General features: G+C 49.5%; 1 protein-coding gene across 2 annotated transcripts in view; it reads left to right on the forward strand.

Annotated features, from left to right (window-relative positions):
- The window catches only part of BUB1 (BUB1 mitotic checkpoint serine/threonine kinase), a 74,148-nt gene extending 62,986 nt beyond the window's left edge, over positions 1–11,162 (forward strand). For both annotated transcript variants that reach the window (XM_030558221.1, XM_030558222.1), the window contains 5 exons: positions 8,293–8,454; positions 8,693–8,850; positions 8,932–9,109; positions 9,830–9,936; positions 10,694–11,162. In XM_030558221.1, the coding sequence (XP_030414081.1) occupies positions 8,293–8,454; positions 8,693–8,850; positions 8,932–9,109; positions 9,830–9,936; positions 10,694–10,889 (801 nt within the window). In that variant the 3' untranslated portion in view covers positions 10,890–11,162. The remainder of the gene's footprint in view (positions 1–8,292; positions 8,455–8,692; positions 8,851–8,931; positions 9,110–9,829; positions 9,937–10,693) is intronic.
- The last annotated feature ends 2,846 nt before the right edge of the window (positions 11,163–14,008 follow it).

Here is a 14,008-nt window from a genome sequence, read left to right on the forward strand (position 1 = left end):
TTAGCCTAAACAAACATTCTTCTTTGAGTAGCATTCCTATAGGTGCTACACTGTAGGTGTGTCTGCGTCCCTGCGCTGCTAATCAGAGGACTTCAGTAGCAGCGTCCCTTTGCCCCACGCATATGCTGCTACCCCTCATGCTCTGCCACGAGGCGATCCAGTGCTGTGCACACGAACCCTCCTCAGTTCCTTCCCAACCGCCTCTGGCTAGAGATGGAGCTTTAGCTATCCATTAGTGGATTGTGAACTTCTTTAGAATTGTTAGTTTTTAGCTATCTTTTGGCGCTTCCCTTTAACAAAAAAAAGAAGGGATAAAGAAATTACTTATTAACACCCCCCACCCTCTCCAACCCTTTATTTTAGATTTTGTTCTTTTCTTCGGGCCCCTGTCTGGGGATGACAGAGTATATCCTAAGTACACTTAACAGCAAGGGTATTCAGTTTTTTTCCCACTCAACTATGAAGAGGTTTCTCAAAGGCATAACGAAGCTCTTTCCCCAACCCAGACTTCTTCTTCGAGTGATTGCTCATATCCATTCCAGTTAGGTGTACGCGCCGCGCGTGCACATTCGTCGGAAAACTTTTACCCTAGCAACTCAGTGGGCCGGCAGGTCGCCCCTTAGAGTGGCGCCACCATGGCGCTTGATATATACTCCTGCCGGCCCACCCGCTCCTCAGTTCCTTCTTACCGCCCGTGTCGGTCATTGGAACAGTGGAGCGCGGCTTAGCTGACCTCCACTTCCCTAGCTACTCGTATTTCTCGTATATAGTTATGCAGTTATAACCTTTTTATATATATATTTGTATAGTTATACGTGTTTCTTTGCTAACATGATTAGTTTAGTTAGCGGGGTTCAGGAAGTAGCCCCTTCCATGAGCCCAGTGCCGGAGCCCATGCATGGCTCACCGGATTTTAAAATGGGCCCGGCCTGCCAGAAGCCGCGGCCGAAGGGAGACCTACATGACTCCTGTTTGAAGTGCCTCAGGGAATCACACTTGACAGCTAAGTGCCCCATTTGCAAGGCTTTTAAGCCGAGAACAAAAAGGCGCGGGACTTTCACTTACCCCTCCACCTTGGGCGCCGAGCGATGTTCAAGCGGCGGGCAGAAGCGCCTCCTCGGCACCGGACCCCGCCGGTACTACCAAGGCCTTTCGGCACCGGCCGTCGCCGGCACCGATGTCGACTCGGCACCGCTCCCTTCTTCCAAGGTCGAGAAAGCCTACGATTCCTGCTGGTGCCTGGCGGCTCCCCGGCACGCGCCGTGGTTGAGCCCCCTGCTCCCGCTGCTTCCGTGCCACCTGCATCGCAGCCAGAGAGCTCGCCTAAGTTGCATTACCCGGCACCGACACCTGCAGAGGCACCGATGACATCGGCACCGTCGATTCCAGTCCCCCAGGGCCACTGAATCCGGTGCCTGGCAGCTCCCCGGCTCGCGCCGTGGTAGAGCTTACTGCTCCTGCTGCTTCTGTGCCAACTGCACCGCAGCTAGAGAGCTCGTCTAAGATGGTTCGCCCGGCACCGACGACGTCGGCACCGTCGATCCCGGTCCCACGAGGGCCGTAGAATCCGGTGCCTGACGGCTCCCCGGCACGCGCCGTGGTTGAGCTACTGCTCCTGCTGCTTCCGTGCCAGCGGCACCGCAGCCAGAGAGCTCGTCTAAGTCGGATCGCCCGGCGCTGACACCTGCTACGGCACCGATGACGTCGACACCGTCGATCCCGGTCCCACAAGGGCCGTAGAATCCGGTGCCTGACGGCTCCCCGGCACGCGCCGTGGTTGAGCTACTGCTCCTGCTGCTTCTGTGCCAGCGGCACCGCAGCCAGAGGGCTCGTATAAGTCGGATCGCCCGGCACCGACACCTGCTGCGGCACCGATGACGTCGGCACCGTCGATCCCGGTCCCACAAGGGCCGTAGAATCCGGTGCCTGACGGCTCCCCGGCACGCGCCGTGGTTGAGCTACTGCTCCGGCTGCTTCCGTGCCAATGGCACCGCAGCCAGAGGGCTAGTCTAAGTCGGATTGCCCGGCACCGACGCCTCTGAGGCACCGACAACGTCGGCACCGTCGATTCCAGTCCCACAAGGACTATCGAATCCGGTGCCCGACGGCTCCCCGGCACGCGCCGTGGTTGAGTGTATTACTCCCGCTGCTTCCGTTCTGACGGCACCGCAGCCAGACAGCTTATCTAACTCGGATCGCCCGGCACCGACACCTACCGAAGCTCTGATGACCTCGGTACCGTGGATCCCGGTCCCACGAGGGCCGTCGAATCCGGTGCCTGACAGCTCCCCAGTATGCACTGTGGTTGAGCCTGCTGTTCCCTTCACGCCGGAGACGTTACCAATGGCGAGGGCTCTCAGTGCCATGACAGAGTCAATGCTGCCTGACCCCGGCACCGCCGGTGTGGGTAATACAGTCTCTTCAGGTGACTGTCCTCTGTCAGCACAGCAGAGCGGCACCGTTCATGATCACGGTCCCGCAGACACTCCAAGTCCTGTCGGCACGCCGGACACCACTGGCAGTCCCGGTGCTGTTTTCCTCGGTACTGGTCGCACTCGCTGCACCGGTCGGTATCCCGTTCGCCGACCCGCTATCGGCACCGTTCCGACTCCTGGCACCGGGGCAGGTACCTTGACTCCTGTAGCCTTTCTCCGAGCCTCGAGATCTCGGTCGACCTCCCGACACCGTTCTGGTTGCGGGTCTGGATCTCGTTCCAGGTACCAATACGCCTCCCGATGCCGGTCCCCGGTGTCGAGTTGGGCAAGGTCCGAATGAGTCAGAGACTCTGCCTGTGCCTTCTTTTAGTACCTCCATGGCCGTCCGGACACGCATCCGTGTCATCCCATATGCGCAGATTTTATGCTCAGGACCACGATCCTGATATGATGGCCAGCGGGCGCCAGCCCCGAAGCAGAAAGAGGCTTGGCGAATGAACCTGCTTGGCCGCCAGGTGTACTCTGCAGGGGCCCTGCAGCTCTGGGTAGCAAAGCAACAAGCCTTGCTTAGCTGCGATAATTATAGCACCTGGGTGAAGGAGTTTCTCCCTCAAAACTCCCACCTGGAGTTCGCTGCCGTCTTGGAGGACGGGGGAAAGAAGGTTCCCAGAGCGTCCCTCCAGGCCTCGTTGGACGCAGCAGACTCTGCGGCCAGCACTCTGGCCTTGGGTGTCGCCATGAGGTGCATTTCATGGCTTCAGGTTTTAAACCTCCGGCCGGAGCTGCAGTATGCCATTCAGGATTTACCCTTTGTTGGTAAAGGCATCTTCGCGGCAGAGACAGCCCCAGACTGCGAAGTCTGATGGACAATAGGGTCCTAATGCGTCTCAGCATGTATACCCCAGCCACCAAACGCAGGCCTTTCTGGCCCCAGCCGCCATACTCTGTGCCTAGCCAGAGGCAGAACTCTGGCAAACGGCAAGGCCAAGGTGGTCGCAGACGAACGTCAGGACCCCTAAAGAGCCAAAGTCAAGGTCCCTCGCAATTACCACTGGGACCAAAGACGGACCTTCCAAGGTTCGCCTGAGGGCGGTGTACCAGTCGCAGGATGGGATCCCGATCCCGCTTTCTCCTGGCATGGCCCCAGTTACTTTCAGATCGCTGGGTCCTGCGCACGATGGAGCATAGGTACCACCTTTAATTTGCTCCAGCCCTGTCCCCCTTCAGCGGACAAAAGGGGTAAGGGGTTTTACTCCCGTTATGCCCTAGTCCCCCACTCGAACACAGGTCTCAGACCTTCCTGGTCCTGCACGGACTCAACCGGTTTAGGATAAGGTTGAAGTTCTGCATGGTATCCCTGGGAACCATTATTCCATCCTTGCCTCCTGGGGGCTACTATGCCGCCCTGGATATGAAGGACGCGTACTTTCGCAATGCCATCTTCCCTCCGCACGGGAGATGCCTCCGCTTTATAGCCAACGGTCAATACTCCCGATTTACGGCCATAGTCGCCGCCTACCGTCGCTGATGTCGGATATGCGTTTTTCCGTATCTGGACGATTCGCTTATCCGAGGAGACTCTGAGACACAAACCACTCAGCGCGTGGGCATCGTCACGGTCTTATTCACAGGTCAAGGCCTGCTGTTTACTATAGAGCAATCCACTCTGGTTCCCACGCAGAGGTTGGGCTTCCTAGGGGCTATCCTAGTCTCCTACCTAGCCAGAGCCTGCTTATCACAACTGCGATTTTAGGCGATGGCAACAATCATCTGAGGTCTGAAGGCTTTCCCAACGACCTCAGCTCGTTCTTGTCTCAGTCTCCTGGGTCCATGGTTGCCCGCAAGTTTGTAACCAAACACGCCAAGCTCCGCCTCCGTCCTCTCCAAGTCCGGCCCACCTCGGCGTACCGCTTGGACAGGGAGCCAATGGTCATGGTAGTCACCGTTCCCTCGAACGCCTTAGACTCCCTAGAGTGGTGGCTAACTCCCTCCTTGGTGTGGACAGGGATGCGGTTTCATCCGCCCCAGCCCTCACTGCCCCTGACGGTGGACGCCTCATCTCTCTGCTCGAGTGCTCATGGTCACCTCCGAGCTTAAGGCCTTTGGTCTTCTAGGGAGCTGGCACTCCTCATCAATGCCCCAAAAATGAGAGTAGTCCGCCTGGCATGCCAGGGGTTCCAGCGGCAGCTGCGAGGCCGTTGTATCTCGGTGTTTACAGCCAACACAACGGCCAGGTGCTTCATAAGTATTCAGGGGGGACATAGTCCTCCCCCCCCCTTTTTTGTCAGGAGGCCATCCATTCCCGGGTCTTTTGCATGGCCCACTCGATGGAGCTGGCGACGTCCTTTCTCCCAGGCGTTCGGAACGTCTTAACTGTTTGACTCAGCAGGTCTTTCCTGTCTTACGAGTGATCACTCTGCCCCATGTGAGGCGTCCCGCTTTCCGGAAGTGGAGATGTTTCCTCACGCAGACCTGTTCGCTCACCACGAGAGCAGGAAATGCCAGGTGTTCTGCTCCTTCCAAGGTCTCTCCTCGGAATCGATCTTGGACGCATTCCTGATGCCGTGGAAAGGCCAACTGCATTATGCCTTCCCACTGTTCCCACTGGTTCATTAGGTCCTGCTCAAACTCCGCAGGGGCAGAGCGCGCATCATCATGATCGCTCCAGAATGGTCCAGGCAGCACTGACATACCACGTTGCTCGGCCTGTCAGCCCAGACCTCATCACTCAGGGCAACGACAGGCTTCGTCACTTGGACCTGCAGCCTCTTCGCCTCACGGTGGCTGCTGCGTACCTGAGTCGGGGTAACAGGCAGCCTTCCACCTGGTCAACGTACCGGGCCAGGTGGAAGCGTTTCTTTTACAGCTGCAATTCGCTTGATCTTGCTCCTGCTGAGGTCTCGATCCCCTCTATTTGGCCTGCCTCTGGCCTTCAGCGGCAGGACCTGGCGGTATCAGCGCTGAGGATACACTCAGCAGCCATCTCTACCTTCCAGCAGGCTGAGATGGACGTTCAGTGTTCTCACGCTCTATGGGTTCGAGGTCCCTCAAGGGCTTGGAGCGCTTGCACCCTCGGGTGCGCTGCCCAGCCCCGACCTGGGACCTCAACCTAGTCTTGGCCAGACGGGTCTCTGAGATCAGAGCTCTTACGGTGGTTCCGCCGTACACTAGGTTTCCCAAAGACAAGGTGCAGTTATGACCGCACCCGGCTTTCCTCCCTAAGGTGGTTTTGGCCTTTCATGTTACCCACAGCTCAACGCAATGGGCACAACCGTTGCACTCCTTGGACATCTGTGGAGTGCTCGCATTATATTGTGCTGACAGAACCATTTCCTAAGGTGCCCCAGCTCTGTCCCGGTAGCGGGCCAAAGGGAGGGCTTGCTTGTTTTCCTCTCAGAGGATCTCATCTGGGGTGATGGCGGACATCCCCACTTGTTATGATTTGGCTCATATTTCCCCAAGCCACATCACCGTGCATTCTACCAGGGCTCAGGCTTCATCTGCCGCCTTGCTGGCTCGTGTTCCTACCCACGAGATCTGTCGCGCAGCTCCATTGGTCCTCGGTCCATACCTTTGCTTCGCAGTATGCCCTGGTTCAATAGTCAAGAGATGCTGTAGCCCCTGGCTCAGCAGTTTTCATTCTGCCACATTTCACTCCGACCCCACCGCCTATGTAAGGCTTGGGATTCACCTAACTGGAATGGATATGAGCAATCACTCGAAGAAGAAAAGACGGTTACTCACCTTTGTAACTGTTGTTCTTCGAGATGTGTTGCTCATATCCATTCCGCACCCGCCCTCCTTCCCCACTGTCGGAGTAGCCGGCAAGAAGGAACTGAGGAGCGGGTGGGCCGGCAGGAGTATATATCAAGCGCCATGGTGGCGCCACTCTAGGGGGCGACCTGCCGGCCCACTGAGTTGCTAGGGTAAAAGTTTTCCGACGAATGTGCACGCGCGGCGCGTACACCTAACTGGAATGGATATGAGCAACACATCTCGAAGAACAACAGTTACAAAGGTGAGTAACCGTCTTTTCCTACCCCACAATGGGATCTCAATCTAGTGTGAAAAGGACTGACTAGACTGCCATTTGATCCCATGGCCACTTGTTCTTTAACTCACCTTTTCATGGAGACTGCGTTCCTGATCTCCATCACCTTGGCAAGAAGGATAAGGGAGATAGCGGCTCTGATGGCACATTCCCCCATTTCAGAGCATTCTTCCCTGATAAAATCACACTCAAATCTCATCTAAAATTCACCCTCAAAGTGATTTCTGCATTTCATGTGATCCAACTTTTTTACCTTCCAGCCTTTTATTCCAAACCCCATCAGGATAATAGGGAAGCCATCCGCCATCTACTCGATGTAAGGAGGGCCTTGGCCTTCTATTTGGACAGGACAAAAGTTTTTAGAAAATCTCAAAGAGTCTTCCTCTCCATTGTGGATAGGTCTAAAGCAGTGGTCCCCAACCTTTTCGTCTGGCGAGCGCCAGACGAAGGACCACTGTGGCAGTGGAGCACCCGCCAAAATGCCGACAAATTAAGGTGGCATTTCGGCTGCGACGCCTCTCGATGACACCACTTGCTGTCGACAAGCGACGTCATCGAGACGCATCCCCACCAAATTTGGGAGCGACACCTCTCGATGACGTCACTTGTTGGTGACAAGTGTCATCATCAAGAGGCGTCCCAGCTGAAATGCCGCTGAAATTCGGTGGCATTTCGACGGGTTCTCTCCCGGGGTCCAGGACGTGGGAACATTGAGATACCCCCGCGGGCGCCATGTTGGGGAGCACTGATCTAAAGGCATAGCAATTTCAGCTCATAGACTCATCAAATGGGTCTCAAACTGTATCAAACTCTGTTGCCACATTTGCAATTTAGCACCCCCATCCACAATCTACACACACTCTACAAGATTGGTCCCCTTGTCCATCACCTTCTCCAAGGGTATCTGTATCCAAAATCTGCAGAGTAGCTACCTGGGCATCCGCACACACTTTGGCTGAACAGTATGCCAAACTGGGGGACTCTGCTGCAAACACCAGATTCAGCACCATGGTTCTATCATCCATAATACATTTGACTTCAAAGCCCAAGCCTCCGGTGCGGGGTACTGCTCGGGAGTCACCTACAGTGAAGCATCCATAGGGACACTTATGAAGAAGAAGTTACTCACGTTGTGCAGTAACAATGGTTCTTTGAGATGTGTCCCTATGGGTGCTCCATGACCAACTCTCTTCCCCCGTACTTTGGAGTTCTTGTCAACTGTTAACTAGAGAAGGAACTGATGAGGGTTCGCCCACACAACCCTCCTCAGAGGGGAGGGATAGCTCAGGGGTTTGAGCATTGGCCTGCTAAACCCAGGTTTGTGAGTTCAATCCTTGAGGGGCCACTTAGGGATCTGGGGCAAAAATTGGTCCTGCTAGTGAAGGCAGGGGGCTGGACTCGATGACCTTTCAAGGTCCCTTCTAATTCTAGGAGATTGGTATATCTCCTATTATTATTATACAACGCTTGTTAGCCTTGTGATAGAGCACAGAGGCATAGGCGGGAAGCAGCGTATATGCAGGCCGAACAGACGCAGCTACCAAAGTTCTCCAATTAGCAGTGCAGGGATGCAGACACACTTATGATGGAGCACCCATAGGGACACACATCTGGAAGAACCATCATTACTGCACAAAGTGAGTACCTATTTCTTCTAATGGTTCTATAATTTATTATCTAGATAAGAAAAATGCCCAAGCACTCAGGTCACTGTAATTATATGGGAAGATTTTGCCATCTTCCTTCAATTTACTAGATAAATGGTGATATAATCCAATAGGTTTAATATGGAGTGTTTGGTTACAGGTGCAGAAGCCTGCAAACCCTTGGGAGTTCTATATAGCATCTCAGCTGGTGGAGAGGCTTAAACCAAGTGTGCGACATCTCTACATCCAGTTTTATTCTGCTCATTTCTTCCAAAATGGAAGTATATTAGTTGGTGAACTATACAACTATGGAACTTTACTGGTAGGTGCACTAAGACTTGTGGTCTGAGGAGATATATTTGTAACCTTTTAGGAATTAAAATACATTACAATGCATAGTAATCCATTGTTCCTCTTTGCTTTACAAAAACACGTGTTGTAGGTTTATTTTCCACTACGCTGTTTTGCAAATATGGAACTACAATGTATATTATGTAAAGCTATCTTTCGGTGTGGTTGACATTCTGTCTCTCATCTCATCCCCATATCTTTGTTTACAGAATACCATAAATATTTACAAAAAGCTTCCTGAAAAAGTGATGCCTCAAGCACTAGTAATCTATTTTGCTGTAAAAATTCTATACATGGTGGAAGAGCTCCACAACTGTGGGATCATTCATGGTGACATTAAACCTGATAACTTCATACTTGGAGAAAGGCAAGTATTTCCCTTTAGCACCAAAACTGCTATCCTTTTGTATTGTGGTTTTAATAATTATGTGGCGATCATTTACTGCAGGCTTTTGGATAATGACACCTGTGACATAGACAGTCTCTCTCATGGTCTGACAGTCATTGACTTGGGTCAATGTATCGACCTGAAACTCTTTCCTGAAGGAACTGCGTTTACAGGAAAGTGTGAGACATCTGGATTTCAGTGTATCGAAATGCTGACACAGAAACCATGGAACTACCAGGTATTAGATTACATAGATGTAATAATCTGAGAATTTGGGCCCCAATCCACAAAGGTACTACAAATCCACTACATCCCAGTTTTTAGCTCCCTGCAATCCACAAAACCCCTGCCAAACCCTATTGGTGCCTGAACTCACTCAGCTCTAAGTTTCTGCCTCTAAGCATGCAGACTTCCACCGCATTGTAGGTGTCAGGATGCCTTGTGTAGGGAGCTTAGGAGCTAAACTCAGGCTTCGTGGATTTTAACATTTATATGGGATTCTGGGTTTGTTTGAGGGTTTTCCCCCCCTCTCTAGGTGCCGAAACGTTAGGTGCCATGATGCTCAATGTTGCAATGCCTAAATCTCTTTGTGGATCTGGGCCAAGGTGATTAAATTCTGGCTATCTGATATGAGTCCAGCACTTAAATTTGATAGGCAGGATTCTGCACAGATGTAGCAAAACAGGTTTGCATTTCTATCTGCTGTAACTTCTGCTGATAACTAAGATCACAACTCAAGTATCAGAGGGGTAGCCGTGTGTAAGATCACAACTGTTACATAAAGGTCTGATCCTGCAACTTCTGCTCAGATGACTTGTCCTGGTGAAATCATAAGGTAGGAAGAAAATATGTTCCACAAAATACTTGAGCAGCATGAGTTTTCAGAGCACCTTCTAAGTAATAATGCTAAATCATTAATCTGAACTTCTTCACAATAGACACACATCTTTCTTTTTAGACTGATTACTTTGGAATTGCTGGAACAATATACTGCATGCTCTTTGGCACCTACATGAGGGTGAGAAATGAAGAAGGCATCTGGAAAACTGAGGGAGTCTTCAGAAGGTTGGTTTCACTGCGTCTTAAAGGGAGCTACTCAGGGGAACCTTTTTATAAAATGCAGCTAAAACTACTCTAGCCATCTAAAATGAGAGGTTTATCTTCTGCACCCAGTTCTGGGAAAGCTGCTAACATAGAATTAGCATTTAGAGCGTCTTATTTATCCTCCTGATGATTTAAAACTCATGATTCCAGGCTGAAATGTGGCAAGTTCATACGCACACATGGTGCTTGAGGAGGCATTGTACTTGATGCAGGAAGCCTTTCTGGCACAAACTGCTTTTTCAGCAGTGGACGTGCCAGATTCCAAGAAGTTAAGGAAAATTTACAACAAATAGGCTTAACCCATGACAGTACACTAGTCAGCAAGTTTGACTGGCTCCTTTGTAACTTGTTGCTTAGTTAAATTGCATTACCTGGTCTAAGGAGTAAGGTCCACAAATGCCCTGGGTTGGAAGTTCCTGGGGGGATGAACACATTGGCCTGTTTAAGAAGGCAATACACTCTGTAGGGGAGAGCGGGGCTAGAAAGAAATTCAACTATATAGTCAAGTACCATAACAGGGCCGTTGCACTTGTTGCCACTGAATGACTAGAAAATACACTTGTTTCTTCCTCTTACAATGGGTTTCTCTAAGTGTAGGTAACTCACTTGTTTGCTGTAACTGGAATAAGTGTACTGAGCAGGTCAACTGAAACTAAATATATTGAGAACTATCTTAATATGCTGACGCTATAATGAAGTCCTTGTTTTTGTCTTCTAGGATTCCTAATGCAGAATTGTGGAATGAGTTCTTCTGCAGCCTCCTGAACATACCAGACTGCCATCACCTTCCATCTTTGGGAGCTTTACGCAAAAAGCTAAGAGACTTGTTCCAAAAGTCATATGCTAAGGAAATAAAGTTCCTCCGCAATCGGCTTGTGGTGTTGCTCATAGAAAACAAACGTTCACGAAAATAACCCTTGAGTTTGAAGACTTCAGTTTCTCTTAATATGGGGAGGAGCTTTCTACATATACTTTTTAAATGTCATGTCTTTTCAAAATACACTTGGTTTGCTACTGATCTTTGAGTAAACTTTGTACTTGACAATTTGAATATTTGCCTCTGCTGTCACAGAGAGACTAATCTACACAAGCTATATGACTTTTGAGAAAATTTTAACTTGAATGTTTAAAGTTACTTTGGCGGATTTCAATGTGGGAGACCAGCTGGAGGTCTCATGCAGCAGTAATAAAACCTCCTTTGCTTTCAAAAACGATGATTTTTTTTCTATCACAAGTTATTGTACATAATAGTTACATCATGTTGGGTATATGATGCATAAAGATGAACTGATAAACTGATGGAAGGTAGTGACTGCTTTGAGACCAGTCATCATGGCCAGTTAGGTTCATTATGGGCAAATGGAGGAAAGGCCCAACCAATTCATAGATTCCATGGCCAGAAGGGACCATGGTGATCATCAACTGATCTCCATAACATAGGCCAGAGAACTACTTTGACCTGAAACAAAATGTTTCCTATTTGGAATCCCTTTTAGAGTGTCTGACAAGGCTGTAATGCCCATTCAAATAGCTTTAAATAGGCCTTTTTTTTTTTAAAGAGAGCAAATCTGACCTGAAAAAATGTGGAGTACAACATAAAAACTGGATTTAATATCATCTCTGACAATTGCAGGAATTTATCCAGTATAGATTAACGTCTATCGTCATGTGAAGTTAAGGCTTCTGTTCAGACCACCAGAACTGATTAGAATTCTGGACCAGCTCTCTGCACAGGAATTGTAATTGTGCCTGTGAAGATGCCAGGATTCTTTATCTGGTAGCTGCTGCTCGGAGGCAGAGACATTAGGTGTCATGATTGCCACTTTAGGAACAAAAAAAGAACTGTACTTCCATCATGTTTGGCAATGTAATTAAATGCCGTGTCCTTTTGTAGAAGGTCACGTTTTTCCAAACCTGAACTCACCAGAAACACAGCATCTCCAGCCGTCAGAACACTTGTTTACTGAAAGGAATGGTATGCAAAGTAGTGACACTGCTGCTCTCTAATAGGCTGGATGCCAGTGAATAGAGGCTACACCATAACTCAGAAGACTGGCAAGCTTAGGCAGAACCTGCTTTACAATTAACTCTGAAAGAGTTACTATTTAATGTAGCTTTCCTCAGGAGCTTGAGACAGTAGTGCATGCCACATGCTGATGCAGACCTTCTGCTTCCTTGTGTTTGCTCAGCCTCAGAGACCTGTAGGACCTGAAGCAGGTGTTAAGCTTTCTGACCTGTGTCATACAGGGCTTGAAATAAGAAGAAAATGTTCCCTGCTACTGTAGCATAAAGGTTTAAACAATGAGAACACCCTGCTTTCCAGCTGGAATCTGTGCTGTTCTTTATGCATCGCTGGGAGACTGAAACAGTGTCCAGGACACCATGTTGCTGCACATTATCACTTCTGTGCTTCAGAGTAGAACAGTGACCTCGAGGGAGGGCATTGCCCAGTCAGTGACTGGCTTGGTTAAGAGCACTTGATTCTTCAGCTAGCCATTCACCTACAGACAGTGACTGGTGTGGAGACAATCACTACTTTACCCCAGCACACTTTCTTGTCCAGAAGCTTTATTGTGAGTTTCCGTTACAAGTGCTGTGACAGGGAAATAGATCTGTGACAGTTTGGGACGCCTATCCTGTTCATCAGACCACCCTTTCCCTGCTTTTAGACTTATACTGCCAAATGATACCCAGCTGCATCTATCACATCACACAGAACCAAGAAAGGCAGAATTCAGAAACCCAGTGGCAGCTCTGAGTAGAAGTGGACTGAAGACAAATTGTAGCAAGCAGAAGGCTTCCTACACTTTTAGAGGGAAGTAGGATGGAGCCGATATGGCCTGGGGAGAGGAGAATATAACTGACACAGGCTACTAACACTGCTCTACAGCCAAAATGCTTCTGAAATAAATGTAGTCCAACTTTACTAATTCTGGGTCACTGAGAACGAAAATGATGCTTAATGTTGTTGATTGGCTCTAGTTTTCAAGATATGCTATTGGGTCAGTATATACGACCCTTGACTTGGGAATGGCGGAGGATAAGTGAGTTATAAAGGGAAGGGATCTCAATTTAAACCAGAAATGACTAAAATACATCTTTAACTGGATCTATGAATAAATCTATGACTGGGTTTGGACAGTACTTGCTTTTTAGGCAAAACAATGAATGATGCAATCTGAAGCTGGTATTGTGTCATACATGATATGAATTGCATCATGTTATTCCTAGAAGTCATGGATGATGCAATCATAACGAAGCTTACATCACTGCTGAACAAATTGCCCTATATCAGCTCTAGAAATCGTACAGTGTCGTGCTCTCTTATTTGTCAGTGTTTGATTTTGCAAAGGGACACATTTCTGTTTAGCCAAAGTGAGCAGAGATGCCTCGTACTTGTGTGAACAGTGCAGATAACTTCTGCTATGTTTGTGGTGAAGTGACTTTTGCATCACAAAAGCGCAGTATAACCACTCTGGTTAAGAAAGCCTATCACCTTTATTTTGGCTGCAAAATTGGAGATCAGGACAAGAGGTGGGCCCCACACATATGCTGCAACACTTATGCAACAAATCTTCACCAGTGGTTGAACAGGAAAAGGAAATCTATGCCTTTTGCAGTGCCAATGATTTGGAGAGAGCCAACAGATCATACCAGCAATTGTTACTTCTGCATGGTGCCTCCAGTTGGGAAAAGTGTGTCAAAGAAGAAAAATTGGACTATGTATTATCCAAACATTCCATCAGCTATACGCCCAGTACCCCATGGAGAAGGACTGCCGGTTCCTGATGCACCAGAATCATTCTCACTTGAGTCAGATGAGGAAGAGGATGAAACTTCTGGTCCTGAACCATCAATGTCACAGGACCCACATTTTCTCCCATCCTTCTCCTCTGAACCACGCCTCATAACACAAGGTGAACTGAATGACCTTGTCAGGGATTTGGAACTACCCAAGAGTAAGGCAGAGCTGTTGGGCTCCAGATTACAGCAGTGGAATCTCTTGGCAGGCTATCAGGGCAAATGGAGCCCA

This window comes from Gopherus evgoodei, chromosome 3, assembly GCF_007399415.2.
Source record: "Gopherus evgoodei ecotype Sinaloan lineage chromosome 3, rGopEvg1_v1.p, whole genome shotgun sequence".
In the NCBI taxonomy this organism is placed as follows: domain Eukaryota; kingdom Metazoa; phylum Chordata; order Testudines; family Testudinidae; genus Gopherus; species Gopherus evgoodei.